Genomic DNA, 26431 nt, shown 5'->3' on the forward strand with positions numbered 1-26431 from the left:
TTTCAGAAGTTAAACTTCCATCATTCAGGTCTGTATGTTATTATACAGACCTGAATGGTGGTGAAGTTTAACTTCTGAAACATGTAGTCTATAATAAAACTCAAGTGGTAAAAAACAAGTGTTTTCTTTAATCATTGTAACATGTCTTACCACAAAGTTGATGCCGAAACAATAAATAAAATATAGTATATAACCACTCACCCAACTTTATTATTTAAAATAAAATAAAATTTATTTTAGAAGAAAAAGGATTTTTCAAGTATTTCATTTATTTTTTGCTTTTATAAAAGTTTTTTTTTAAATATTTCTAAGTGATAGCTAAAAATAAAAATAGTCCAAACATAAGGAAATCCATATAACATTGATTAAAACTAACCATATTTTCAAAAATATCAATTCATATTTTAATTAAAGTATTTAACAAAAATTAAGGTAGACTTGTATTTTTAATAAAATAATAACTAATCATTCTGATGGCTATGCAAAACTATCTAGGCTGTCTAATTTGAAAACTGTAGAATGTTTTGGATGATTTTCAATTACTGTAAAAAAATGTTTTAGGAATGTTTAAAAAAAATATATATTTGTCCATGAGATTCAAGTGTTCAAATATTTGAATGTTAAATCTATAATATGTACCTGTATCTAATCTATAATATAAAATAAAGTTTTTTGATTAGGTAGAAGTATCAATAAAATATTGTACTTGATATTAAGCCAGAAGGATGTACATATGCATTTAGGTGATTTTATTTAGTAACATCTGAAGCCAGGAATCATTATTATTGAATTCTTTACTAAGTTTTAAAAATGAAGTCTGACCGGACAGATAAAAAATGTAAAATAAAAACCTTACCTTTTTGCAGATACTAATTTAGATTGCAGATACTAAGATTTAGTTACTAATTTCAGTTTTTTTTTCACAATAATACTAAAAACTTATGCAATATTGTATCTACAAAGGTGGTGTTCAACATTGTAAAGTATTTAATACAGGACATAGAAAGAATTGGACTATACTTCACTAAATACCATTGTTAACTTGACTGTTGATACCATCGACCCCATATTCAGAATATGTGCTAAGGCAGAAATAACAGTCAAAATTTTACTTTATAATAATTACTGTGTTGCCAAATAAATGGAGCAAAAATCGGCTTATGTGCTGTAAAAAAATGGAAAAAAGAAAAAGAAGCCACCATCCACATACCTATTAAGTTTTCGATTTACCTTCGGTTTTTTGTTGAATTAGCATATTAGAGTAGACCATATACTATTCTATTCCCAAATGGAACACGTTGCAAATACCTAACATCAAACTGACTATATTTTATTGTCATATTGTAAAATTTGAAAGTAACACGAAGAACATATTTTTTATATTTTTAGTCACGGTATAATAAATTTTGTGGAATGAAAATGCTTAACTGATCAGATCACTGTAGGAATACTTAGTTAAATTAATACTGGATACGTTTCTTTGTCTGGATATCGTCGAGCATTATTCTAAGTTCCTCATCTTCGAACCTTCCCTCCAAAGAAGGCAGCAGGGCCTTGGCTTCCTCAGCAGCTTCAGGGCACAAGTTTGCAATACTTGCTATTTCAAATTTATGAAGTTTTTTTTGCATCAAGAGACTGGAAAAAAGGTAATAAATAGTTATATATGTAGACAGAATGGTGTGGCGTTCTATTCTCTCTGCCTACCCCTGCCGAGAAGCGACGGGATGGTTAGTTAGTTAGTAATTATATAGTTGTATTGATAGCTTGCGATCAAAATACCTTTCTTATAGGATGATTGATTTTATGGATATTTTTTTATAATAGAATTGCCAACTTACTTTCTGACACTTTGGATTGTTTCTTTATTTTTAAATCTTTTAAAGCGGTTTGTGTATGTAAGTGTCTTCATAAAGACTTCGGAAAACTCTTGTTCATCTTCTGCCGACTCGTTTTGGGCTTTTCTGTGCTCCAAAAGCATATGTACTTCAGATATCAGCAGGGTTTCAGCGTTCTCAAACTCTAAAACATAACCTCAAACTGAAGAAAAAGGAAATTAAGCCAAGAAACCAACATTTTATGAAATAACAATTATACCTTTCGGAAACTGTAAATCAGCTGCATCTTCTTCCACTATTTCAGTCGTGTTAGCCGCAGCCATTATAAAGCTTCTAGAAGAATTTTTGCCTGCACCAGTAACAAAACAACTCCGGTAATTTATGACAGGCGTCAAAAAAATCGTAAAGTCAAACGTCCCATTATTTGTCTATGAAAATATAAAAATACCATAGACACAAAGTATGCATACCTACCTACAAAATGTATTGTAAAAATGTACTATGTACTTGATTATCCCAGGTATCAATAAAACTAAATAAATAATCATATCATGAATATCGAATACAATAATTTTATTGTATTTATATGATTATTTTTCACCATTACAATTCTTGAATACTATTATATAATATTTCCATCATTACGAATTGAAAATCACAGTTTTTTTTTTAATTAAATGTGAAAAATGTTCTTCAAACCCTTATCCACATCCCAATGGTGCATAGGGCACATCTTTATCTTTAATACACGAAGGAAAAGTGATCACTCCTCCGCTTCAGGTGGACTGGTACCTTAAGATTTATATTGAATAAATATTATAGTGAAAAAATCACTTGTACATAAGTAATAGTCAAATAATTGACCCCCCTGCGAATTGAACCCGGCACTGTGTAATCCAGTACAGTAATTGAGTGTGCTGACCATTACACTACGGATGCGGATAATACACACATGTGAAAAATACTAATAAAATAATTTAGTAGATGTACAGTTTCGTTTTATGATTTATGAATTTATTTTATTTTTGTTTTTCAATTCCCTTAATTTGTATTTTTATTGATATTTTGACAAAAACGAAGAAAATGTTAGTATGATAAGGTATAATATTAAAGTCCGCGGAATCACAAAGGGTTATGATGACCTGTCATTCGCTGGTTTAAGTAATCACTTTGAATATATTTGTGTGTTATAAAGCCTGAAAAAATTTACATATAAATGAAAATCCGGAATATAATATTTGTAAAAGAATCTTTTTAGGACATGAGAACTAAAAGTATTAAAAAGAAGATTTCAGTACAATAAAATGTTTGAGCACTCTTGATCTAGATCCATAAGTTCCTAATCTTTTATGGTTCTTGCTCCATGCGAAATACATTTTTCAGTTGCCCACTACTAGATGGAGTCGACGACCAAATAAAATTAATTGCCTCCAAAATTAGGTATTTTTAACCTATTTTAGCGCTCATTAAAAATTTGCTATCATAAAGCTTTTGAAACATGAAAATTTCCTTTGTGATTTGTGATTTGCCTATTATTTTTTTTTTGACGGCAGGCTATTGGAACCTCTTCCAAAAATTCTGTAGATTTCAACCAACTCCACTTATATATACGTTTCATTCGAAATCACATGAAATTGTCTTCTAAAGTACTAAACTCTAGACCAGTACTTTGAAAAGAAAAAAATATAGGGTTTCAATATGTATTTTATTTCTGAATATTTTTTTGGATCTTATTTAATAAATTTTGTCCGCCTCCGTGGTGTAATAGTTAGCTTGATCAACTACCGTGCTGGAGGTTCCAGGTTCGATTCCCAGGGAGGGGTGAAAATAAATGTAAGTGGTTTTACACTCGAATATTTAATATTACCCTTGACTGGTCCCTGAAACGCAGGAGTGATCATCTTGCCTTATGTACTGACATGTTTGTTACTGAACAATCAAGATAACAAGGCGTCAATACGATGCAGTGCCCTATGCACCATTGGGTGTGGATAAGGGTTATAATTAGAGAAGAATTTAATAAATAATCATGCTAAAAGTTTAGCAGTGAAAAATTATAAATGACTAGTCCACTTACAAACCACGTTATGTTAAAAAATTAAGTTTTTTAACCAACGGTGACAATCGGTAGAAGATAAAATCTTCTAACAATTTCAGCTTTTTTAATAGATTTTAGAATGTGAACTGTCGATCGACATAGAAAGTTTTGCAAGAGTATTAATTTTTCTATTCCATTTTATTCCTAACTTAATTAGTTTTGGCAGATTATGCCAAATATGGACGTTAATATTTTTAATTCTCTACCGATTTAGCGCCATTGGGGAAAAAAACTTAATTTTTTAACATGAAATGTAAATGTAAATACTACATTCTGATGCTCCTTAACCAAGGTTGATCAAAATAATATGTTAAATAAAACCATTTGGTAATTTTTCAATTATATTTTTATTGAATTTTCAAACGAAACATCAATCACAATAATAAGTTTCATTTCTCTAGATTACAAATTTATCACATTTATTAAGTGGCAATTAATGTAAATGCATACCTATTTATATTTACAAATTTTCGAACACTTAACGGAAACTGATAAGATCAAATTTTTGTCACTAAACAAAAAGTTAAGTTTAGAAAGTAATAAAAAAAGTTAATCTCTGACGTAATACTGAAATGTACAACCATCATAGTTTTAATCAACTGAAATAAAATATTCAAATAAAACTATTATAATATATAGTATGTATTATACAGCAAAAACAAAGAATATAGTCATGAGTAGATTTATATGAATGGCCATAAGTAACTATTATTGGCCCCAGTTTCAATACAAAAGACAATTTAGTATTAAATAGTCCAATCTATATTCCATAATAAAAAAGTGCAGAAGTTTTATTGAAGATCCAGAAAACAATAATTACTGCCTTTTGAAAATGAGTTTAAACATTTTACTATTAGGCACACATTTTTAGGGCAAATGGAAAAAAATAATAGAAAAAAATCATTAACCCTTATATACAAGCAATATTTTATATGCACGTAATTTTCAATTATAAAAATTGTGTTCAAATTTATTTCTAACAGTGGTTTAATGTTTATTATGCAGTAGTACATGGGAACAGTTTATTGTACAATACAATACTATGTATGTTACATTCTATTAATCTATTGCTACAGGGTATGTATTTACTTAAATATTTAATATTTCAGGTAAAAGATATAAAATATTTTCCAAGTATGTTATTTCTTTTTGGTCAGTTTCAAACATAGTTATCAAGATGGTCAAAAAGCAATACATATTATATTATTATAAAAAGTGTATTTATCTATCTGTGCACACAAACTTATAAAAAATTTAAGACTGTTAAAAGTTACTGTACTTAATAAAATAATATCAGTCGAATGAATATAATTGTATATTGTTAGTTCAGCAAATATCAGGAAATGCAAACTTATTTCTCTCAAATTAAGGTAATGATTATATAACTACACATTAATTACACGGTTAATGGCATTTTTGGTTTGACTACAAAGTAATGAAACAACAACAATTTGAAAAATCAAACATCAATTAACATAATTGGTGCTTTTTGCCATTATCTAAGAATAAACTGCTAACATATTGCTTCCATTATTTTAGAATGCACATTATCACAATTTTATAAAATACATCTTTTTTTAATAACTATGAGATAATCCTAAAATATTTTCAAGATTAAGTATCAACAACAGTGTTTCTCAAAGTGTGGTGCTTGCACCGTTAGTAGTACACAACAATTGGATAAGTGGTAGGGTTATAAGCGTTCAACGATTATTACACCCCAGTCCCAATGGACTGAATTTCTACCGGAGATATTTGTATTTTCTTTGGAAAACAAAATCCGTTTTAATTACATAATTATTTTACCAGTAACACTCTACATATTTATTTTTTGAGGGTAATTACTTTATAAAATCTGAGAGGCGTAAATACCAATGAGATAAAATAGTTGAATGAGATCACCAATTATTAAACTTCACCTGATATTTAAACTACTATTATCTATGAGTTTTTAAATGATTAGAATAATCTGTTTTGTTTTTTTTAAATGTTAAAATAATAATGATTAGCTGTATACCGTACTATTTATTACATTATATTGTATACCCACACACAGGCTAAGCCTGTGGTTTTTTTGTTTATGTCTCAAAAAAAAAACTAATTTGATAAAAGAGATTTTTTTTTAAAGTGTTAATTACGCACTGATGGTGTGGACACCTTGTTATATAGTACTTTTGAAAGTCCTCAAAGTGGTACACGAATGCCATGATATTGAGAAACACTAATCTACAACATCGAGATATGTTAAAATATAAGTATGGTTAGATTTTCAGTATAAAAGATGTTCATCTGATAGTTCTGACTGGTCTGTATGGTGGGGGAGGGGTTCTGGGTATTTGTGCTGGAATTTGTTGGTTTTCTACTACCACCGTCTCGAGTTGGCCCGGGATAGTTTCTCTGGACCCACTCGCTATGGGAGTGAGGAGAACATTGAGGGCTGCAGCCGAGAGGACGTGAGAATTATTGCTAGCGCTTCTGTCTTCCAAACTGGATCTGTGCGTGCTGTTCCTTCCGCTGTGGCCCGGCATGTGGACCCGGGGCACGAAGTGGTTGGGGTTCAACTTGATGGCATCATCGTAGGTGGGCGGAGCGCCCGCCACCGAGTCGTAGTCTGGAGGTTTCTGCTGCATCAACTCATCGTCTGATGGCACTGAGATGACGTGTATCGGATCGTCAATCTGTAATGACATTTAAACAAATAAGTTCTTTCGCTTAGAAAACAGTTGTTAAAAAAAACATGTTTTTTTCTTCTTCTAATGCTCCTATCTTCACTTGGGCACAGGATGCATAGGATACCGCATTTAAACGACGCAGTATATACTCGATTATATTATTATATATAATAACAGAGTGATCAGTCTTGTGTAATAGGACGTGTGCTATGTGCGCGACGATACTTGTGATAGCACTTGTTTGACGCCCAATTATGTAAGGACACTTGAGTCCCCTTTTTGTTAGGAGGCAGGTTGGACTAAAGCGAGTATTAATTAAGAACACGGTGTCGACTATTTATATATATGTTTATGTAAAAACTAACAATACGGCAGTCAATACTCATGTGGTTCCAAACAGCTCTGTTAAGTTATGTTACACCCGACTCTCATGAAATACGAAATTAGACTATTTTAAAAACCCTCTTGCCTTAGGGTAGAGACTCCTAAAATGTTGTACCGATTTATGGCCATGGGAACGCACCGCATCGCAACGCAACGCATCTCGCACCGAAGCCAGACAACAAATTGGAAACAAATGACAAGACCCTCGACTTTCTAGGTAGGACTGTAAAAAGTGCGAAGGACAAATGGCTGGGCCATTACACATGGGCTCCAGATTAACTAAATTTGAATACTTGGAATATGTTTGATTGTATCCAAATTATGTAAGTGAAGGAGCTTAGAGTTAAATACATTATTGCTATATGGGAAATGGAGGAGGAATAGTTAGTACTGTAGGAGAAGAAAAAAAGTAATAGTAGCAATGTCTTAAGCATTAGGGGTTGAATACCCACACTCGCTTGCGCAAGTTGTGTACTGCTAATATGTCGGGATAAAAAATGCATACATGAAGGTATTTAAAAATCATATGCTCCTCTTTGCATGATTACATTTACCTATAAGACATGTGAGTTAGTTGAAAATTAGCACGTTTAATCTAACAAGTCTTGACTCCAATAACTGTATTTTTTGTGTTGTTGACAAAGCACCCAAAATTCAGTGATGCATTATCTGTGTTCGAACTTGAGATTAAAATTTATATGAGGTAACCTTAACATTTAAAAGGTCATGTTAAAAAATGGTTGTTAACGGTAGTCAGGCCCAATTTCAGATAACGTTATTAATATTTCATTAACGTAACCAGACTACAAACTGTTACCAATAAAAAACTAACTGTCATGGATTTTTATCAATATGTTTCATGAATATGAATGCTACTACTAATATGGATGACATTTATTACGATAATAGAATGTATACGTGCTTATTACTATCATTAAAATTGATAAAACAATTTGATGCTAACTGAGAGTTAGATGGTTAGTCGGTTGATACCTTATAAAAGATTTGAATTTGAGTTACCTAGTATCCAAGTGATTCTGAAATCCATCTACAGCTTATGCAACACCGCTTATCATGTTCCTACTTAGGCTACAACATTATGATTTTTATAGCCTATTTTTACTTGTGAGTGGAAGCTGTGAGTGGTACTGTTTACATTTAGGGTTACAATAATTTCATGTTATTCATGAGTGAAAATCCTTTCAAAAACACTCGCTATCTCGTTAAAGTGGAAACTGTGAGTGGTACTCTTTATGTTTAAAGTAAATATAATTTCGTATTATTCATGAGTGAAAATTCTTGTCAAAAACAGTCGCTATCTCGTTAAAGTGGAAACTGCGAGTGGTACTCTTTATGTTTAAAGTAAATATAATTTCATATTATTCATGAGTGAAAATTGATGTCAAAAACACTCGCTATCTAGTTAAAGTGAAAGCTGTGAGTGGTATTCTTTATGTTTAAAGTAACTATAATTTCATGTAATTCATGAGTGAAAATTCTTGTCAAAAATACTTGCTTTCTCGTTAAAGGCATTTTAGTTCTATGATTTTACTTGGTGTGAGTTTACTTATGTACCTGGTATAAACTTTAATCTTACCTAACACTTATATACTTAACTATCACTACACTTCATTCTTATAGTTACTAGTACTTTCACTAGTTAAGAGTTCGGGGGATAAGAAGAGTTAAAGTTAATAGATAAATATTTGTATTTTTATTGTTTACAAAAACACTTGAATTTCATAGTATTTCTGTGAGCCTAAGCGGATCATTATTAGAAATGGGTATCAAATTATGGTAGAGTGGGTTCAAACCGAGACTCTCTGACTCAAGAGTTTCTCGGTTCGCGACACTAACCACGGGGCCACGATCCGACACTGTTGAGATTCGACTCGACAATCCGAGATTGTTGGTGAATGTATTTATACCTGATGGGTTTGCGGTGGCTGTCTGGGTGCAGGCGCTTGCAGCCAGCAGCACATGGCGGCGCATATGAGCAGCGCCCCCGCAATGATGCAGGCCACCCCGATGTACCGCACGGGCTCCACGTAGTTCTCCGCCAGCCCCAGCCAGTTGATGAGGGCCCCGATGCACAGCAGGACCATGCCGTAGCGGTACGGTCGCTGCGATTGGCGCGTCTCGTCTAGTGACATGGCTGCGAACAAACATTTTTATGAGAAAAAAGTAAATAATAAACCAATCACCTCGTTTCAAATCAATTGTTAGTTGTGACACTTTTAAATACTTGCTTTCTCGTTAAAGGCATTTTAGTTCTTTGATTTTACTTGGTGAGCTTACATAGGATATGAGGTTACACTACCCTGCATAGTCTTTTATTTATTATTGTAAAGACCTCTTTTTCGAAAATCATTAGTTTTTTATTTAATACGATTGATGTTTTAAGCTATAAAGAAGATGACACATTTAATTTAATTCGTAATTACTTCAAAATAATCATTTTACTGTATGTCTCTCTCAATACAAGTAACTATCTCAATTGTACCAGGCGCGAGCCTTCAAATTCAAATAGATTTTGTCAAATTACGGTAGCTGCCAAAATCAACATCAAATCATATTGAGGGCTGTTTTTTTGCAGGATTACTTTCACAGATGTCTGCAGTGTCAGTAGAATAAGTTATGTTTTACATCCAAAATATTATAAGCAAACTTGTAGCAAAATTATCTATCACAATCAAAATTAGGTATTGATTCCAAAATACGATTAAACTTCATGCAAAATACCAAATACGTCTTAGAACCATATCCAAATTTTAATATTTTTTTTACGTAACAGTTATGATTCCGGAAATTGTGGTATCTCAATTTTAAAATTACTTTATAATAATAATAAAACCCTTAACCGCACCCAATGATGCATAGGGCACTGCTTCATATAAACACAGTGTTATCTTGATCATTTACACATGAAGGAAAGGTGATTAGCCCTCCGCTTCAGGTACCAGTCCAGGGTAATATTGAATAAATATTACAGTGAAAAAATCACTTATATTTATTTGAACCCCCCTGGGAATCGAACCCGGGTGCATTACTTTATACTTCATTTAATAGCGCGATGTCGCGTAAGTTATTGTAATATGGATTAACCGCGTTTGAACAAAGCGTTCCGTCACGCCGTACGTACGATGACAACGTATAATTTCGGCACTCGCCTAGTAGGCGGTTTCTTCAAAAGTGCGTCAAAACAACGCACGACCTCGCGGGAATAGGATGAATTCATTCTAGATGTACATATTTTTTTGTTGTTTCTGTAAGTCGGTTGGATTGGGTAACCCGAAAAAGATGGAGTTCATGAAAGATAAAGCCTTATTGGGAATACAATGGCACCAAATAGTTGAAGACCTTGTGAAGAACTATTATGGCCAGCTGTGGACGAAGAAGAACGGTGAATTCGACAGTTTCTCACTCGAAATATGGCTAGAATCGTACTATTTTGTTCAGTACGCAATATGGACACGGAATAATTCGTGAAATAAGTGTACCATTAATTTTTAGTACGTGACCTCGGGCACCTGCCGCACAGTGTAGGCAATGTGCAGAATATCCACAGACCCTGAGTCATGGTCAGCGGAATAGAAATTTCTAAAGCGTGAGTATAGCTTGATGGTCAGTTAACACGGTGTCGCGTAACACCGTACAATCTACATACATTGACATTTCAGGTAACAAACAATATTTAACTATCCTACATAGCTTTAAAAAAGATCAATTAGAATTCTTTTAATTATAATGAAAAAATTGTCCGCCTCCGTAGTGTAATGGTCAGCGTGTTTAGCTACCGTGCTGGAGGTCCCGGGTTCGATTCCCAGGGGGGGAGGTGAAAATAAATATTAGTGATTTAACACTGTAATATTTATTTAAAATTACCCTGGACTGGTTCCTGAAGCGCAAGAGTGATCACCTTGCCTTCATGTAAGTAATGATCAAGATAACACTGCGTCAATTTGATGCAGTGCCCTATGCACCATTAGGTGCGGACAAGGGTTATTATAATGAAAAGAATTCTAATTGATCTTTTTTTTACATAAATACCAGTTTCATCCACTAGTTCCTTGGCAAAATACTAAAGGTTGATCCTTTGTCCTTTGATAGTAAGTATTCTTCAAACCCTAATGCGCACCCAACAGTGCATAGGGTACTGCATCGTAACGATGCAGTGTTATTTTGATAGTTACTTACGCAAAGGTAAGGTGACCAAGGTGAGCACCTGCTATTTAGGGACCAGTCCAGGGTAGTATGAAATAAATATTTAAGTGTAAAATCACCAATATTTATTTTCACCCCCCCTGGGAATCGAACCCGGGACCTCCAGCACGGTAGCTAGACACGTTAATCATTACACCTGGGAGGCGGACACAACAGTAAGTATAGGGAAGGATCACAAACACCCCCGGACCAATTAAAAATAAAAATTTCTTGAATTCATTATGCAATTGGCGGGAATCGAACCCGCGACGTCAGTTTTGCAATCGGGTGTCTACTCAACGCCTATAATAAGGACAGTTGAATATAACACAATGCGATTAACATGGCACATTTATTATTATTTCATTAATCGGTACAGTCCGAAAAAAAGAGAAAAACATAAATAAAATGGCGTTATAACTTAATTTAATAAATTGAGTAAATAAATAAATTGAGTAATAAAATCCCATAAATTAAAATTATTACACCTTGTTCCATATAAAGGCCAAATTATGAATTATCTTGAAAATTTAGAAATACAAAAAAACCTGAATTCTAATAATAATTTATTAAATAATATATTGTTTCAAAATTCTTCGCCATTGCTTTCAATTTTTCCTTTGTTTTCAAACTCCGTTCCTTGACTAACCCCTTCCCCTTACTTTCCCCTCTCCTTATTTATAGAACAATTTTATATTTTATATTTTAGTTATTATACAGACCTGAATGATGGAAGTTTAGCTTCTGAAACATGTAGTCTATAATAAAACTCAAGTGGTAAAAAACGAAGTGTTTTCTTTAATTATTGTAATAAATTGAGTATGATTGTGTTATTGCTCTTTGAAATGAAAAGCCGTTTGAGTGTAGCGTGACTGTCTTATCGAGTACTTTGTTTTGTAATTGTTAATTTGAGTGTTTCAATTCAAGAAATGATCGATTAAAACTTAATAACCACTTGAGTGTTGCCGTTTGATTGCCATAAAAACTAGAACAGAAGATAAGAGATTATTTATTTTCTACTCTTTTTCGACAGAATGTACGTCTTTCTGAGAAGAGACAAAAGAGGACATCATTTAGAATAATTCGAAAACCAAGAATCTGAGAAGGTAAAACTGGTATTTTTAATCATCTCTACTACATTTTTCAAAGGAGTTCACGAAGTTGAGTCTCTCAGAAGAATGTGTAACAAAACGATGTATGATAGATGTGCGAATAGTGAAATAAGGAAGGAATGCAAAGCTGAGATAAGCATTATCGATAAAATTAAGAAAGGTGTGTTGAGATGGTTTGGACATGTAGAACGAATGAGTGAGGAAAGAACGGTAAAACAAATTTATGAGGCGAATGTTAGCGGGAAAAGAAGCAGAGGAAGACCGAGAAAAACATGGCACGATCAGGTATGCCAAATACTTGAAAGTGGTCAGGTTAGGAGTCGTAACAATCGGCGGGTATGTATGAGGAGATGCATGAACGTGGAAGAGGCGAAGAATGTTTACAAGGACAGAGTGGTGTGGCGCTCTATTCTCTCTGCCTACCCCTGCGGGGAAGCGGCGTGATGGTTAGTTAGTAGTTAGTTAGTTCACGAAGTTAGCTATAACCGTGTATTATATTTATTAATACATAACTTTCCAATTATTTGTGCATGCGTACTGTAATTAATTTTTTTTTCGTTTATACTAATGTACAAGCACTACATGCCCTCTTATTTTAAGGGACTGCATAAGGTTCGAACATTGACCAGAATCAATAGTGTATTTTTGATTGTTTGAAAGAAAGAAAAAAGAAAGGAAAAGAAAGCTTCTTAGCACTAAGCTTACCGATTTACATATATTCTGTACAAGAAATTTAAGTAATAACATAAGTATAAATATATATAAACACATCATGTGAAAATTAATTTAGTAAAGTATAATATTTAATAAATAGTGTATTAATATCAGTAAGTTTTATGGCACCGTGTATACAGAGGGTCAGCAGCGTGGTCGGACCCTGACAAACGAATTTCGCCTCAAGCAGTGTTTAATGAAGTTAACGGGTGTATGATAAATACAAAGTAAAGAGCCAGATTTCATCTTGAATTAAACAGTTATTACACCGCAACTTGACAGAAGGGTAACGAGGAACAAGAAGTAGATACATACTTGATACGTAGGTACCATTTTTACGCATATACCATAAATACATGTTATACGGCATGCATATTTCGGAATGAAGATTATTCTATTTTCTAGTCTGGATTCGACGCGATTTCCTGAAAAAATGTTGTACAAAGGCACGATGAAAAAAAAACGAAACACTGAGTTCAGACTGTATTAGTTACAAGTGAACAGACGCCGTGGTATAGTCGGGTAGACGCTAGTCTGGGAAAAAATTCCCAATTGGAAAATGAGTTCAAGATTTAAAAAAAAAATATCATAGATACAAGAATTTTTGAAAAATAATTTAACTCATTTTTAAGACATTTCTACTTTACAATCTTAAAATTAATTACGCAGTTCTCTCCTATAAAGAGACTAAGCTCATGTGCTTGGAGAGGGACTTACACTTATTATTTATGTTTGTGGGTGATATAATTTATTTTCATTATCTATTTTCAATTATTCTGGTTATTCGTATTGTATTTTCATAGCTTCCTCTTTCCCTATCCTACCTTTAGATAAGCCTCTAAAAATAGAGGCTCTACGGGTTATTTCCTTTTATATTAGTTAAAGGTAAACGCAGCATAGGAAGAAAACGTATATCCTGGCTTAAAATTGAATGGTTTCTCTGTAGCACTAAGTCGCTATTCAGAGCTGCTGCATAGAAAGTTAAAAGTGCCATCATTAGTACCAACATTTAGCTGATAGAGGTACAATGAGAAAATAAAGAATTGTCTCCAGATTTTTGAGCAAAGTTCTATTAAATATTAAATATTTTTCAGTAACTTTAACTTACAGATAATGCAGATGGGTTTAAAAACGCTAAAATCATTTGGCGGATTGTGGTGCCGTGGTCAGTGTCGCGGAGTCTTGAGTCAGAGTTTTTGGGTTCGAACCCACTCTACCACAATTTGACACCTATTTCTAATAATGAGCCGCTTAGGCTCACAGAAATAGTAAGAAATTGAAGTATTTTTGCAAAAATAATAAAAACACAAATATTTATTTTTTTCCATTAAAAAAATTAAAAAAAATGGTTATCTACATTCTGTAGTTAAAACGTTTATCTTAGATGAAATGAGTAAGCAAGTAAATAAGACATAAAATAAAATACTTTTTAGGTAATAAAAAATGTAGTTCATTCGAATTTGTTATTTTATTTTGATTCAGCTTCGACCGTAACGACCGTTATAATAATGTTGCTTATTATATTAGGATTTAACACGCCAACCGAATTTTAAAGAAAGCAATTGACCTTCTTGTCTTCTTCGATTCATTCATACCACAAAAAATATTATTATGTTCACTACAGAGAATATCACGATTTTATTATTTTTTTATTCTATTTTTCATTTGTTATGCATTCAATAATAACATAAAATTTATTTTTAATTTTTCCAGTATAAAAAAGTTATAATTTTTAAACAAATAAGTTATTAACACAATATTTAGTGTGTCCAAATTCTGTTTACAAAATTTGGATTTATTTATATTTATATCAATTTTTTTATTGATATCTCACCATACAAAAATAAGAATATGGAAGTCTGACTTGAGAACTATCATTGGCTGGTTTAAGTGATTATTTTAGACACTGTGTAGCATTCACAATTCTACCCGTGTTTGACAAACATACTACTCGAAATTCGGAAGTTATATTTATGATTAAATTGAAAAGATCTTTTGTATGCTACATCTTGGACGATATCTAAGCGTATATAGAGTCTTTCCGAATCATTTTACATACTTAGAGATGATTGAAAATGTCATTAGTTTTTTATTTAACTTATTTTTAGAGCATTTTTAACGATATTTGCACTAAACACTAAAAATGAAATGAATAAACAATTATTTCAAAATTGATATATGAAATTATAGAGGAGTTACTAAACACGGTACGTAGATAATTCAGATAAATTGAACTTTACTTCTTTTTAATAAAATAACGTCGATTTTACACTTAATAAATTATTAGTAAGAATAATCAACAATGTTTTTATTTAGTAAATTTATGATAATACGGAGCGACAATCGATTCCAAAATGTCATAAAAACTTATTCAGAAGTAAAAATATTTTTTTCCATCTATTACACACTTTCTAAGGATGTAATTATTATAAGACAATAAAATTAATAAAAACCATTTGAAACTAAAAACAGAAATTAAAATAATAAAAAAAAACAAAAATTTTCAACATCTAGATAATCAATTTTTTACGATATTTTTAGGATTCTGTTTTATATATTGTATTATTTACATAGAGTATATCCTATTTTCAAAGATATTTAAAAAATACCATTACAAATTTTAGTATTGATATTAGTATGTACTGTAGAATACTACACCCAGTTATTATAATATAATTAAGTATAAATAATTAGTTTTAACAACAACAAAAAACTGTTCTGTATCTACATAATATACAATTTCTCCTAGATAATCTATTTTTTACGATATTTGTAGGATTCTGTTTTATATATTGTATTATTTACATAGAGTATATCCTATTTTCATAGATATAAGTATGTACTGTAGAATACTACACCCAGTTATAATAATATAATTTAGTATAAGTTATCAGATTTAACAACAACAAAAAACTGTTCTGTATCTACATAATATACAATTTCCCCTTTTATCGTGGCGGCAGCGGTGTCACCAAAATAACAAAGGCTTCCTGTTAAATCGCTGTATAAAGTTTCGCTATTCTCCTCATTTAACAGACAAAGCCGCCAGAATCTCATTTCTGATAGCTTTCCTGGGATTACACACTTATCTAACGGATGCTGTGGCGATCTGTACTCTGTGTTCCGAGACTTGTACCACAACTAGAGCGCCTACTCAAACTGATCAAGATATTGTATAATGTAACGAAATCAATGCATTGTGCACTACTATATTAACACTAGATAACTAAACTATATTTATAGATACATAATAACTAAATATTCGTCAGGCGGACTACGCAATTAAAAACGTCAAAATTTTCAAAAGTATTTACTAAAAATAGTAAGTGGTTACATGACACTTAAGTTTGGTTTATTAGGAATTAATGTAAGAGGCATTTAACAATAAATCAGTATTCCGTAAACAAAGCCTGGCGGGTGCGGGGTGCAGGGAAGTAAGTGCACTTGACTTTTTCGGAGAAGGGCGTCGTCGCGTGGACGAATGCTTAGTTATCTAGGGTTAAAGTACCCATGAAATAAATTTACGAGTTATTTTTTTACTAACGTGCACTGTAATGTATGCTGTTTCAATTTTCTATAAAATGCAAGATAAATTCAACATAGTGCCCTATGCACCATTGGGCAAGAATGGAAAAACGACGGTGAATTAACGCTACTTATGAAGTTCATGTGCCTTGGAATTCAATGAGAGTTTGACATATTATTTTGAGAAATAAAAAGACATTGTTTTTTGATCCACTCATATTTTTATTAACAACCAACAAGTTTCGGCAACAACCTGTTGCCCTCTTCAGGGTTTATTTTATGACGAAACTAGTTGGTTGGTAATAAAAATGTGAGTGGATCAAAAAAGTCTTTTTATTTCTCAAAATAATGTATCACTATGATCCACAAAGTGAATGCTTTCAATATTCAAAATATGAAAGTTTAACATATTTTTTTTTAGATGGGTGAGTTATGCTACTATTTCCCTTGCTTGTTATGTACAAGGGTTATATCATACAAAAGGATGATTTCTACATTTTATTATTTATAATATAGGATGGGAAGGATATCGGCTATGGCCCTTTAAATAGGAACCTCTTCGCATTTGCACTAGTGATAAGTAAATCATAGAAAACTTATTCAGTAGAGGCCGGACTGTCACCAGCAATAGGTGACAGGCCTAACATATTAAACATACTATGCACTTCCTTAACCTCTAAGCTGCTCGATTTCGAGTGTCAAACTTTCCGTCCCATGCTGGATTTTTTTACATTACAATATTTTTGACAAAAAAGCATATTTTTGCCTTTTTTTGTAGTGAAACTTTCGGATATCCACCATAAATTAAAATAATTTTGATATTTTATGACAGTAAATCAAAGAGAACTTATTCATCCATGCCTCGAACCAAATTTAAGTGCAAAAAATTGTACATAGGTGTTGATATAAGTACGTAAAGTTTAAAAACGACTATGCATGCGATCCGCAGTCAACGGTACTTCTATAAAAAACGACAATAGATGCGATCCGCAGCTTACGGGTTAAATATTCCAGGAAGTTATCAGATCTAAATACAGTTACATGTTCACAGTGATTTTAAGGATTAAGATTTAAGGCTACAATGTCAAAAGATTAAAAAAAAACTCACGCTAATGTTTATAAACCTGTACAGTCACACGTTGCATAAATATTAGTTGTTTTACTTACGGCAATCATTGATTTGTGACGCAGGAAAATTGATAAACATAACATTCCCACCAGATGTTGTTGTGTAAGCGAACATTTTTAATGTTAAAATAAACATGTAGATTAAGACGAATTTGATATATTTATGTAGAAAAGATGACATGATCGATTAGCGGTTACCATCGCAACAAACATGCTTTAAGAACGTCCCTTTATCTATGAGACTGTCTTAAATTAACTATTTAAATGAAGGTAGATACTTAATGAATGGGAACACTATCTCAGTGTATATTTAATAAAGCTTTTACAGAATTCAATAAACTATTTATAATTTAATTTTTTTATATTTACAATGCGTAGTAGATTTTGTCCGCCTCCGTAGTGTAATGGTCAGCACGCTCGGCTACCGTTCTGGAGGTCCCGGGTTCGATTCCCAAGAGGGGTAAAATAAATAAAAGTTATTTTTTCACTGTAATATTTATTCAATATTACCATGGACTGGTACCTGAAGCGGAGGGCTGATAACCCTTCCTTCATGTGTAAACGATCAAGATAACTGCGTTTATATGACACAGTGCCCTATGCACCATTGGGGTGCGGATAAGGGTTTTATTATTATTTTTTACATTTATAGTTCTTCTTCATCTTCTTCAAACCCTTATCCGCACCCGATGGTGCATAGGGCACTGCATCATATAAACGCGAAGTATCTTGATTATTTATACACGAAGGAAAAGTTCAGCCCTCCGCTTCAGTTACCAGTCCAGGGTAATATTGAATAAAAATTATAGTGAAAAAATCACTTATATTTATTTAACCCCCCCCTCTGGGAATCGAACCTTCAGTACGGTAGCCGAGCGTGCTGACTATTATATTACGGAGACAGACAATATAATTAATAAATATAAAGTATAATCGTATTATTTTGGCTGACAATATTTTAAGTTATCGTAAGATTTTTAAGGCTTTATGATTATGATTATGATTAATATGATTCTGATTAAAAATGGCTGAATTGCAATATTTTTTAGCAATCGATGGAGTGAGGGGAAAAGATCATTGATAACCTGAATCCAAAATTTCAGATTTCAGGGATGTTATCATAAAAATTATTAAATTTTACACCACTTTTTTCAAATCTATGTTTAGTTGAAACACATACTTCTTAAATATAATATAAATAAGTAATAACACCTATAATAATTAAAATACCTGTATAAAAATATATGTATTTTAAGATGGTAGCTAACTAAAAAACATTTTTTTACTGCATTTCATTGTTTTTTTTTCAAATTTACGTAGTGACGAGCCTGTGATATTGTATTACTATTAAAAGCCTCTTAAAATATTTTGATATTAGTTTTACTCCGATGTAATTTGAATTATAAAGGATTCTAATGTAATTTGAATTAAAATATGCATGTAAAAGGGGATAAATAAAAGCATTCCTCAATCCAACATATGTAGCTGTTGTAAACTCATATGTACTGGTGTCATGAAATTGATCATTACATTTAGGAGTTCCTAAAAATTGAGAAGTGTGTTTTTTTTTATTAAAAAAGAGAAATATTTGTGTTTTTATTATTTATATAAATATTTCAATTTCGTACCATTTCTGTGAGCCTAGGCGGCTCATCATTAGAAATAGGTATCACTAACCACGGGACCACAACCCGACACTGTCAATCATGGCACGTGCGTAAAGTGATCACTCAACCGGCCTATGACGCTCATAAGCTCTGTAAATACCCACACTTCCATATTCTTCTTTATCTATGTTGAGATGTCAAAATGAATTATACGGGTAAACATCATGTAAGAAAATAATGTACATATGTAATTTGTTAATGTAGTGTATATTTTTTTATCCAGAAAATGTCGCACTTCATATTGTTTAATCTGTAAGTATTTACCTCATAGCTGTAAACTCATTTATGTTTGCATTCGAGTGTTTATACAGTTGACATGACGAAACGAATATAGAAAATAAAACCAACATACTGAACTGATGGAATTAAGAATTATGAATGAACGGTACTCTTGATTTTTTGGACGACATTATTATTTTCATGTTATTTTTTGACATCTCATCAAAGACGAAGAAGAATATGAAAGTCTGGGCATTTACGGGGCTCACGACCGTCATAGGCTGGTTTAACACACGTGTAACATTCACTTATTCTACAACCACATTGGTCACTTTACACACGTGTAACATTCACCAATTCTACCCATTATTGACAACCACACTACTAAAATTCTTGGAAGTTCTATATATATGAACCAATTTTGAAACATTATTCTTGAATCACTAGAACTTCACTTGAGACATCTATTGGAGAGATGAAAAGAAGCTTTTTATTGAGCAGAAACTCTTTTATTAGTATGTGAGGTCCGAATCCTGGATTATAATCACACACATGAGAAACGCCAGAAAATATCATTTTCATTTTTACCATACAAGCTTATAATTTGACCAGATAATTTATTTTTTAACATTTTGAGTGTGTCCAAACACTTGTTCACAAAATCAGGATTTTCTGAATGTTGTACATTATTATTAATTACTAGCTGTACCCGACCGCGCGTTGCTGTGGCTTAGTATGATTAAATGGAAAAGAAACAAAATAGAAGTCACATATTACAAGACTAAGCCATAGCAACACGACAATATATACCTAATTCAATAAGGTAGATAACTGGAAACCATTATTTTTACTGTATTTCATTGATGAAATACAGTAAAAAAAAGTCTAGTTAAACGAAAAAATAAATAAATTAGAAAGCACACATTTCAAACATGTTTAATTTCACAATCCTTGTGGGTGTAAAATATTTTGTCAGATGTCAAGAAACACGCTGTCCGCCATGAGAATATTTATTATTGCGTATGCTACTGTTACGTAATTAAAGTAGTGACAAGCCGTGATGATTATATTACTATCGAAAAATACTCGAAACCCTTTTTTACCATTTTTTTTATAAATACAAATAAGTAGTATAAAGTTAAAGTCATCTCCACTACATAGTTTATTCTTAAACGTCTGTGCAATACCTCGGCCCTGAGTTGATATTTAGATAATATACCAAAAAGACCTCCTGGTTTGTTAATGCAATAGACACTAGCATAATAACAAAAAAATCATTGTGAGCCAAACAATGTCCCAAACAAAGAAAACTCATTAAAACAAAGAATGAATAACAGCGTCGCTTACTTAAAACGTAAGTGCCACTTCGTGAATAAACTATTGAGCATAATCAAATTAGTTATTCTAGGCGAGAATAGAATTACGTATTCTATTGGATTCGCGCATAGACACGAGTATAGAGCAGTGGTTCTTAACCAGTGTTCCGCGAAATTATGAAAACCAAAATTTAACATTGGCTCATTTACTGTGCGATTTGAGTTGCAAATATAATGGCTAGATGGCAGCACCCTTGCAAAGTGAAGTTTTGTGCGCTCAGCTCACAACAACGGTCAATATATCTTTGATTCTATATCATCATACTTAGAACTATTGAAAATATCATGGGAAATATGTGTAGGAATTTGTACAGACGGTGCTCCATCAATGGTAGGTTCATTGAAAGGATTTATAACCCCCGATTTGTGATAAAGAAATGAGAGTAGCTACATCAAATATTAGACCTAATATCGTTAAAATTTGTAAAAACCGACAAGCTCAGGTGTAATAATTTTCGCCGCAAAAAGTTTCATTTGAGTATTTATGTTTTTATTTACATTTTTTACAGTAATGTAATTTTAAGCTGTCTGTAATAAAATAATCAGTTAAATTTTTAATAAAAGTTATCTTCGCATGTTTTTTGGATCCTTAGTTTTGATGTGCCGCGAATTTCGCTTATGATCAAAAGTGCTTCCTGACTTTAAAAAAGTTCAGAACCACTGGTATAGAGTATGGTGATACGTGTTATATACAAGTAACGTTACGCTATTAGGTTATATCATTGTGATGCAGATCAGAGGCGATAAAATAATGTTAAAAGTATGTGGTGTTGACGTGAAAATGCTGACAATAAAAATAATAACATCAGATGTAAATATGGATGCAGTGTAATGATTTAATACGATGAACATCGGGACAGGGTCTAGTGAAATGTCATTCTGAAAATAACGTGATAAGATGTTTTATTACAACTATAATTATGATACAAAAACAAAATAACAACAAATATGTTTAAAATAACGATGGTGGTGTGTGTGATAGTTAGCATGTTTAGCTACCGTGCTGGAGGTCCCGGGTTCGATTCCAAGGGGAGGGGGGTTTAAATAAATATTAGTGATCTTACACCCTAATATTATTCAAGTTTAAAAATGAATTGGTCAAATTATAAGCTTAAATAAATTAAAAATCATATTTTCAAGCGTGTCTCATGCATGTGAATATAAGACAGGATTCGAACCTTACATACAAATGGAAAAAGTCTCTGATTTATAAAAGCTTTCCTCATCCCACCATAGATGTCTATTGTGAACTCGCACATACTGTGTTACGAGTTTGATCAATACATCTAGAAGTTTCAAATTGGGTAGAATTGGTGAGTGTTACATGTGTGTAAAGTGATCACTTAAACCAAGCCTATGACGATCGTAAACCCTATAAATGCCCAGACATCCATATTCTTCTTCATCTATGTTGGGATGTCAAAGAAAAATGCAATAACTTAAGCTGGAAAGAAATATTAACCAAGAAAAAGTAAGCTGGTGGAAATATGAACCAAGAAAAAATAAGCTGGTAGAAATATAAACCAAGAAAAAGTAAGCTGGTAGAAATATAAACCATGCCAACTGGGTTACTGAAAAAAGTAACAGTTACTCACAAGTCACACCTCTTATTGAAATTATTAATAATTGACGTATGACATATTGAATTACGAACTTGATCTTGAACTATAAAGCTACATAACGTAAACGGTATACGTATTACAATCATTATCATTACACAATACGTGAATGAGTTCAGTATTACGAGTAACTTTGTTGTGATTTATAATAATGAATAATAATAACACAGCTGGCGGATTGATAACACGACACCGCCATAGTACAGTAAGCATACCGTGAGATGATATTATGTTCATGGGAGTTCATCCTACCAGTATGTCAAGGACAGCGAGATATTACCATTGGATCAGTCATAAAAATAATTTGCCATAATTCAATCGAAGAAATTTGTGTATTTATTTGTTAACAGGCGACTTTTGACAGTCAAAAAATGTTTTTATTAAAAAATAAACAGTCAAAATGAATTAAAAATTGTTTCGAGTGACCATTTCTTTATGGCTATGATCGCAAATATCGCTCACTCCTTTCAACAACGTCATATATAAAAAAACTTGATTTTTCAGGAGATCGTTTTTAAAGTTTAAGAATATAATAAAATGTATTAAAAGTAAATATCAAGCCACTTATTGAACTTTTAACTGTGCAACAGATCTTTTTAGGTAAAACCTGAAGGTTTTTTCTCCATTTGAAAAATATTATGTATATTTTAAAAAAATAATTAAACACCTTTTCTTCAATATGCAAAAACAACACTTTCTGCCCTGTAGCGGTTAATATTAAGTTAAAAATATGCCGCTTTTGCTGGAATATAGTATATTTTCTGGGCATTCCGAAAACATGCACAACTGAAAATTGACGTTTTTTTTTATATATGACGTTGTTGAAAGGAGTGAGCGATATGTTATCATACATATACGGATCTCGCTTGTCTTATAAGCTGTAACTAGATGCAGAAAAAATATGAATAAAATATTCACAACATACAGCGTGTGTCCAAATTATTTGAAAATCTGCATTTTTCCACTTAAGGGGTTATTTTTCCATTTCGTCTCAACATAGATGAAGAGGAATATGGAAGTCTAGTCGTTTGGAAGTCATTGGTAGAATGGTGAATGGGACGCAGATCGTTAGCCCTATAAATCCCCAGACTTATTATTACATATTATTATTACACATTCTTCTTCATCTATGTTGAGATGTCAATACTCTAAATGTAAATGATATAAGTGAGTAAATGAAATATTGGGAAAATTGAAAATATACGATACATCGCAACATAATTTTCTTTAAACCCAGATAACATTTGATGAAATTCAATTTTTTGCTTTTTTGTGTTGAAAAAAATAAGATTTTCTTCGAAATAAATATATACTTTTGAAAAGAAAAGAGTTATTGAAAAGTAGGGAGTTAAACAAAATTGAGCGCAAGGAGACGTCTAGCCCCTAGCGCAGCCGAATACTTTCTAATTTGAACGTTCGAGATCTCAGCCTTAAGAGACATTAATAATTCAATAAAATAACGTGTCGTGCCAATTTCTGTATAATGATAATTATAGTAACGGTAAATGTAGCAGTTGGTAACTGTGTGAATTGAGTAGGTACTGTGTAGGTTAAAAAAAAGAAGAAAAAAAACATTTCTTGGGATACTTATAACGGGCATCTTGCGAAGATCTCAGCAGATGTGGTTATTGCACAGTTATATGGGTAAGAAACACTGCCAGCAGCTTTATAAGAACTCTGTGGTTTTATTCATCTTCGGGTTTAATGTCAATAATATTATATACCTACACAAAAATTTAGAGCTACGAATAATATTTAACAAGTATTTTTACATGGTAAGTTTTACTTGGTTAATACCACGATTTCTTAACATATATTATGACACGTGTTTCGATGCATTCCGGATCATTTTCAAACAGTATTCCGGATCATATTCTAAATTTTAGAGTTGTGTCCTTGGGACGTTGAATGATGAAGAGTTAAGTCATAATCTTCAACATTTTGAAACAATAGAAATTCATAAAAATATTTATATATTTTTTTATTGTAAGAGAAATAAACTTTATAATATAAAACAAGTTTGTTTTAACCACTTTTTATGGGTACACTTTTTCCAACCGGTTTATAAAATGGTTAAAGTTTATAAAATGTGCCACAAAGTATCTGCGAAAAACATTCAAGAAATGTAAGAGAAATATTTTTGTTTTTACTATTCATAAAAATATTTCAATTTCATACTATTTCTGTGAGCCCAAGCGGGTCATTAATAAAAATAGGTATCAAATTGTAGTGGAGTGGGTTTGAACACAGAAACTCTGACTGAATAGTCTACGACACTAACCACGGGATCACAACCCGACACTATTAATAATAAACCCATAATTAACAATTTGACAATGACTAAACCGTACCCGTATTGTCTATGTTCCGATTGATAAAAAATAAAATGCAAAATGTATATAAATAAATAAAAATAAGGAACAGTTCCTACTCCCTCTTCATCCTTCAACGTCCTGAGGAAACAACTGTAAAATTTTGACTTAGCTTCACATACGATGTTTGAAAATGATGCGGAATGCATCAAAACACGTGTCACAATAGATTTTAAGAAAAAGTGGTATATACCAAGTTAAACTTAAATAAAAAATACTTTTTGAATAGTTTACTGCGCTATAGAGGCAGTAAGGCGGTATACAGAGCAGTTAAAATTTAATGTACTTACGTTCAACTAATTTACGACTTTTTACGGGCCCAATTTGAATATGGTTTAAACTCGAAACATGTGTTTTGTAATATTTGTGTGAGTAGATTACTTCCTTCCGATAAGAACATTCTAATTATCTTTTGTTCTTTTATGTAAAGGGATTAAAATATCAACCATCAAGTACTTCCTTATTCTTGTGAACGACAATAAAACATGGGAATTTTATAAACTATTCTCACAAAACAGGAGAAACAAAGCTGTAGGTGAAACATAATATGTGTTATGTATCTCACATCGGAGGTTATTCAACCGTATTCGGAGGCTGTTCAATTTACAAAAGCAGTGCATAGATAGCGTTTCAAAATCCTAATCTTCGTAGCGAAGTCGATTGATTTGGACTGGCATTGAATTTGAAGATTTTACTTCTAAGAATATATTATACTTGATATGTGAAGATAATTGCACAAGGTCTAGTAAGTACCCATTTGCGAATTGTTACAATGTGAAATATATGTACGTACATATTTACATACTTATGTACACGATTGAAAATACAAATAAATGCATTTCAATTATTAAAAAATTATATTAAAAATATACGCGTTTTAATCAAAATAATGAGTGCAAAATGGCAAAACTGAGATCTTGAGTTCTATATCCAATTAGAAGCTTCAATAAAAAATGGCTTAGATCATCTTTAGGTATTTAACTAGAAACACATAATAAATTTAAATTTTATGGTCTTTTTTACCTTTATCAGCACCCAATGGTGCATAGGGCACTAAATAGTTCAGAAGCTGTGTTATCTTAATCGTTATATAAATGAATGAAAGGTGATCAGCGCTGCGTTTTTAATACCAGTCCAGGGTAATATAAAATAAACAGGGTATTATTAAATATTTTAACCCTATTGGCAATCGAATCTGGGACCTCCAATACGGTAGCTAAATTCTAAATGGTAGCTAATCACTGCACTACGGAGGCTGACATAGTTCTATGACATACTTAATTTAATTTGTCATGAACAGCTATGTATTGGATATAAGAAAAAGAACTATTTGTATTTTACTACCGTAATATTTTTTTTTAAACATTAATAAACGAGAATTATTTTTAAGACTCAGGAATTTCTTAAATATGTACATATAAGTTAAAATAGATTGCTAGTTATTCTTTTAAAATCATGATCAAGACTATGCACAAATAGTTTTAAAAGATAAAAATATTCGTATACT

The 26431-nt window shown here is 31.9% G+C and overlaps 2 protein-coding genes across 4 annotated transcripts in view; both read right to left on the reverse strand.

Annotated features, from left to right (window-relative positions):
- Positions 1–251: 251 nt before the first annotated feature.
- Positions 252–2228, reverse strand: Polr2D (RNA polymerase II subunit D). Its single transcript, XM_088274118.1, has 3 exons — positions 2095–2228; positions 1839–2019; positions 252–1635 (listed from the first exon to the last, which is right to left on the reverse strand). Exons 1-3 carry the CDS (start codon positions 2156–2158, stop codon positions 1461–1463), a joined length of 420 nt encoding a protein of 139 aa, XP_088130244.1. The 5' UTR covers positions 2159–2228; the 3' UTR covers positions 252–1460.
- Positions 2229–4266: 2038 nt separating this feature from the next.
- LOC148300904 (uncharacterized) overlaps positions 4267–26431 on the reverse strand; it is a 103066-nt gene continuing 80901 nt past the window's right edge. For 2 of the 3 annotated variants that reach the window (XM_088274148.1, XM_088274147.1), the window contains exons 2-3: positions 8918–9144; positions 4267–6611 (exon numbers count right to left, since the gene is read on the reverse strand). In XM_088274148.1, coding sequence (XP_088130274.1) covers positions 6219–6611; positions 8918–9144 — 620 coding nt within the window. In that variant the 3' untranslated portion in view covers positions 4267–6218. Of the gene's footprint in view, positions 6612–8917; positions 9145–17710; positions 17861–26431 lie in introns of those variants that run through there. The other variant, XM_088274146.1, reaches the window with a different exon arrangement.

This window comes from Brachycentrus maculatus, unplaced genomic scaffold (assembly GCF_059751285.1).
Source record: "Brachycentrus maculatus isolate JH-2025_06_01 unplaced genomic scaffold, ASM5975128v1 h1tg000635l, whole genome shotgun sequence".
Taxonomy (NCBI): Eukaryota; Metazoa; Arthropoda; class Insecta; order Trichoptera; family Brachycentridae; genus Brachycentrus; species Brachycentrus maculatus.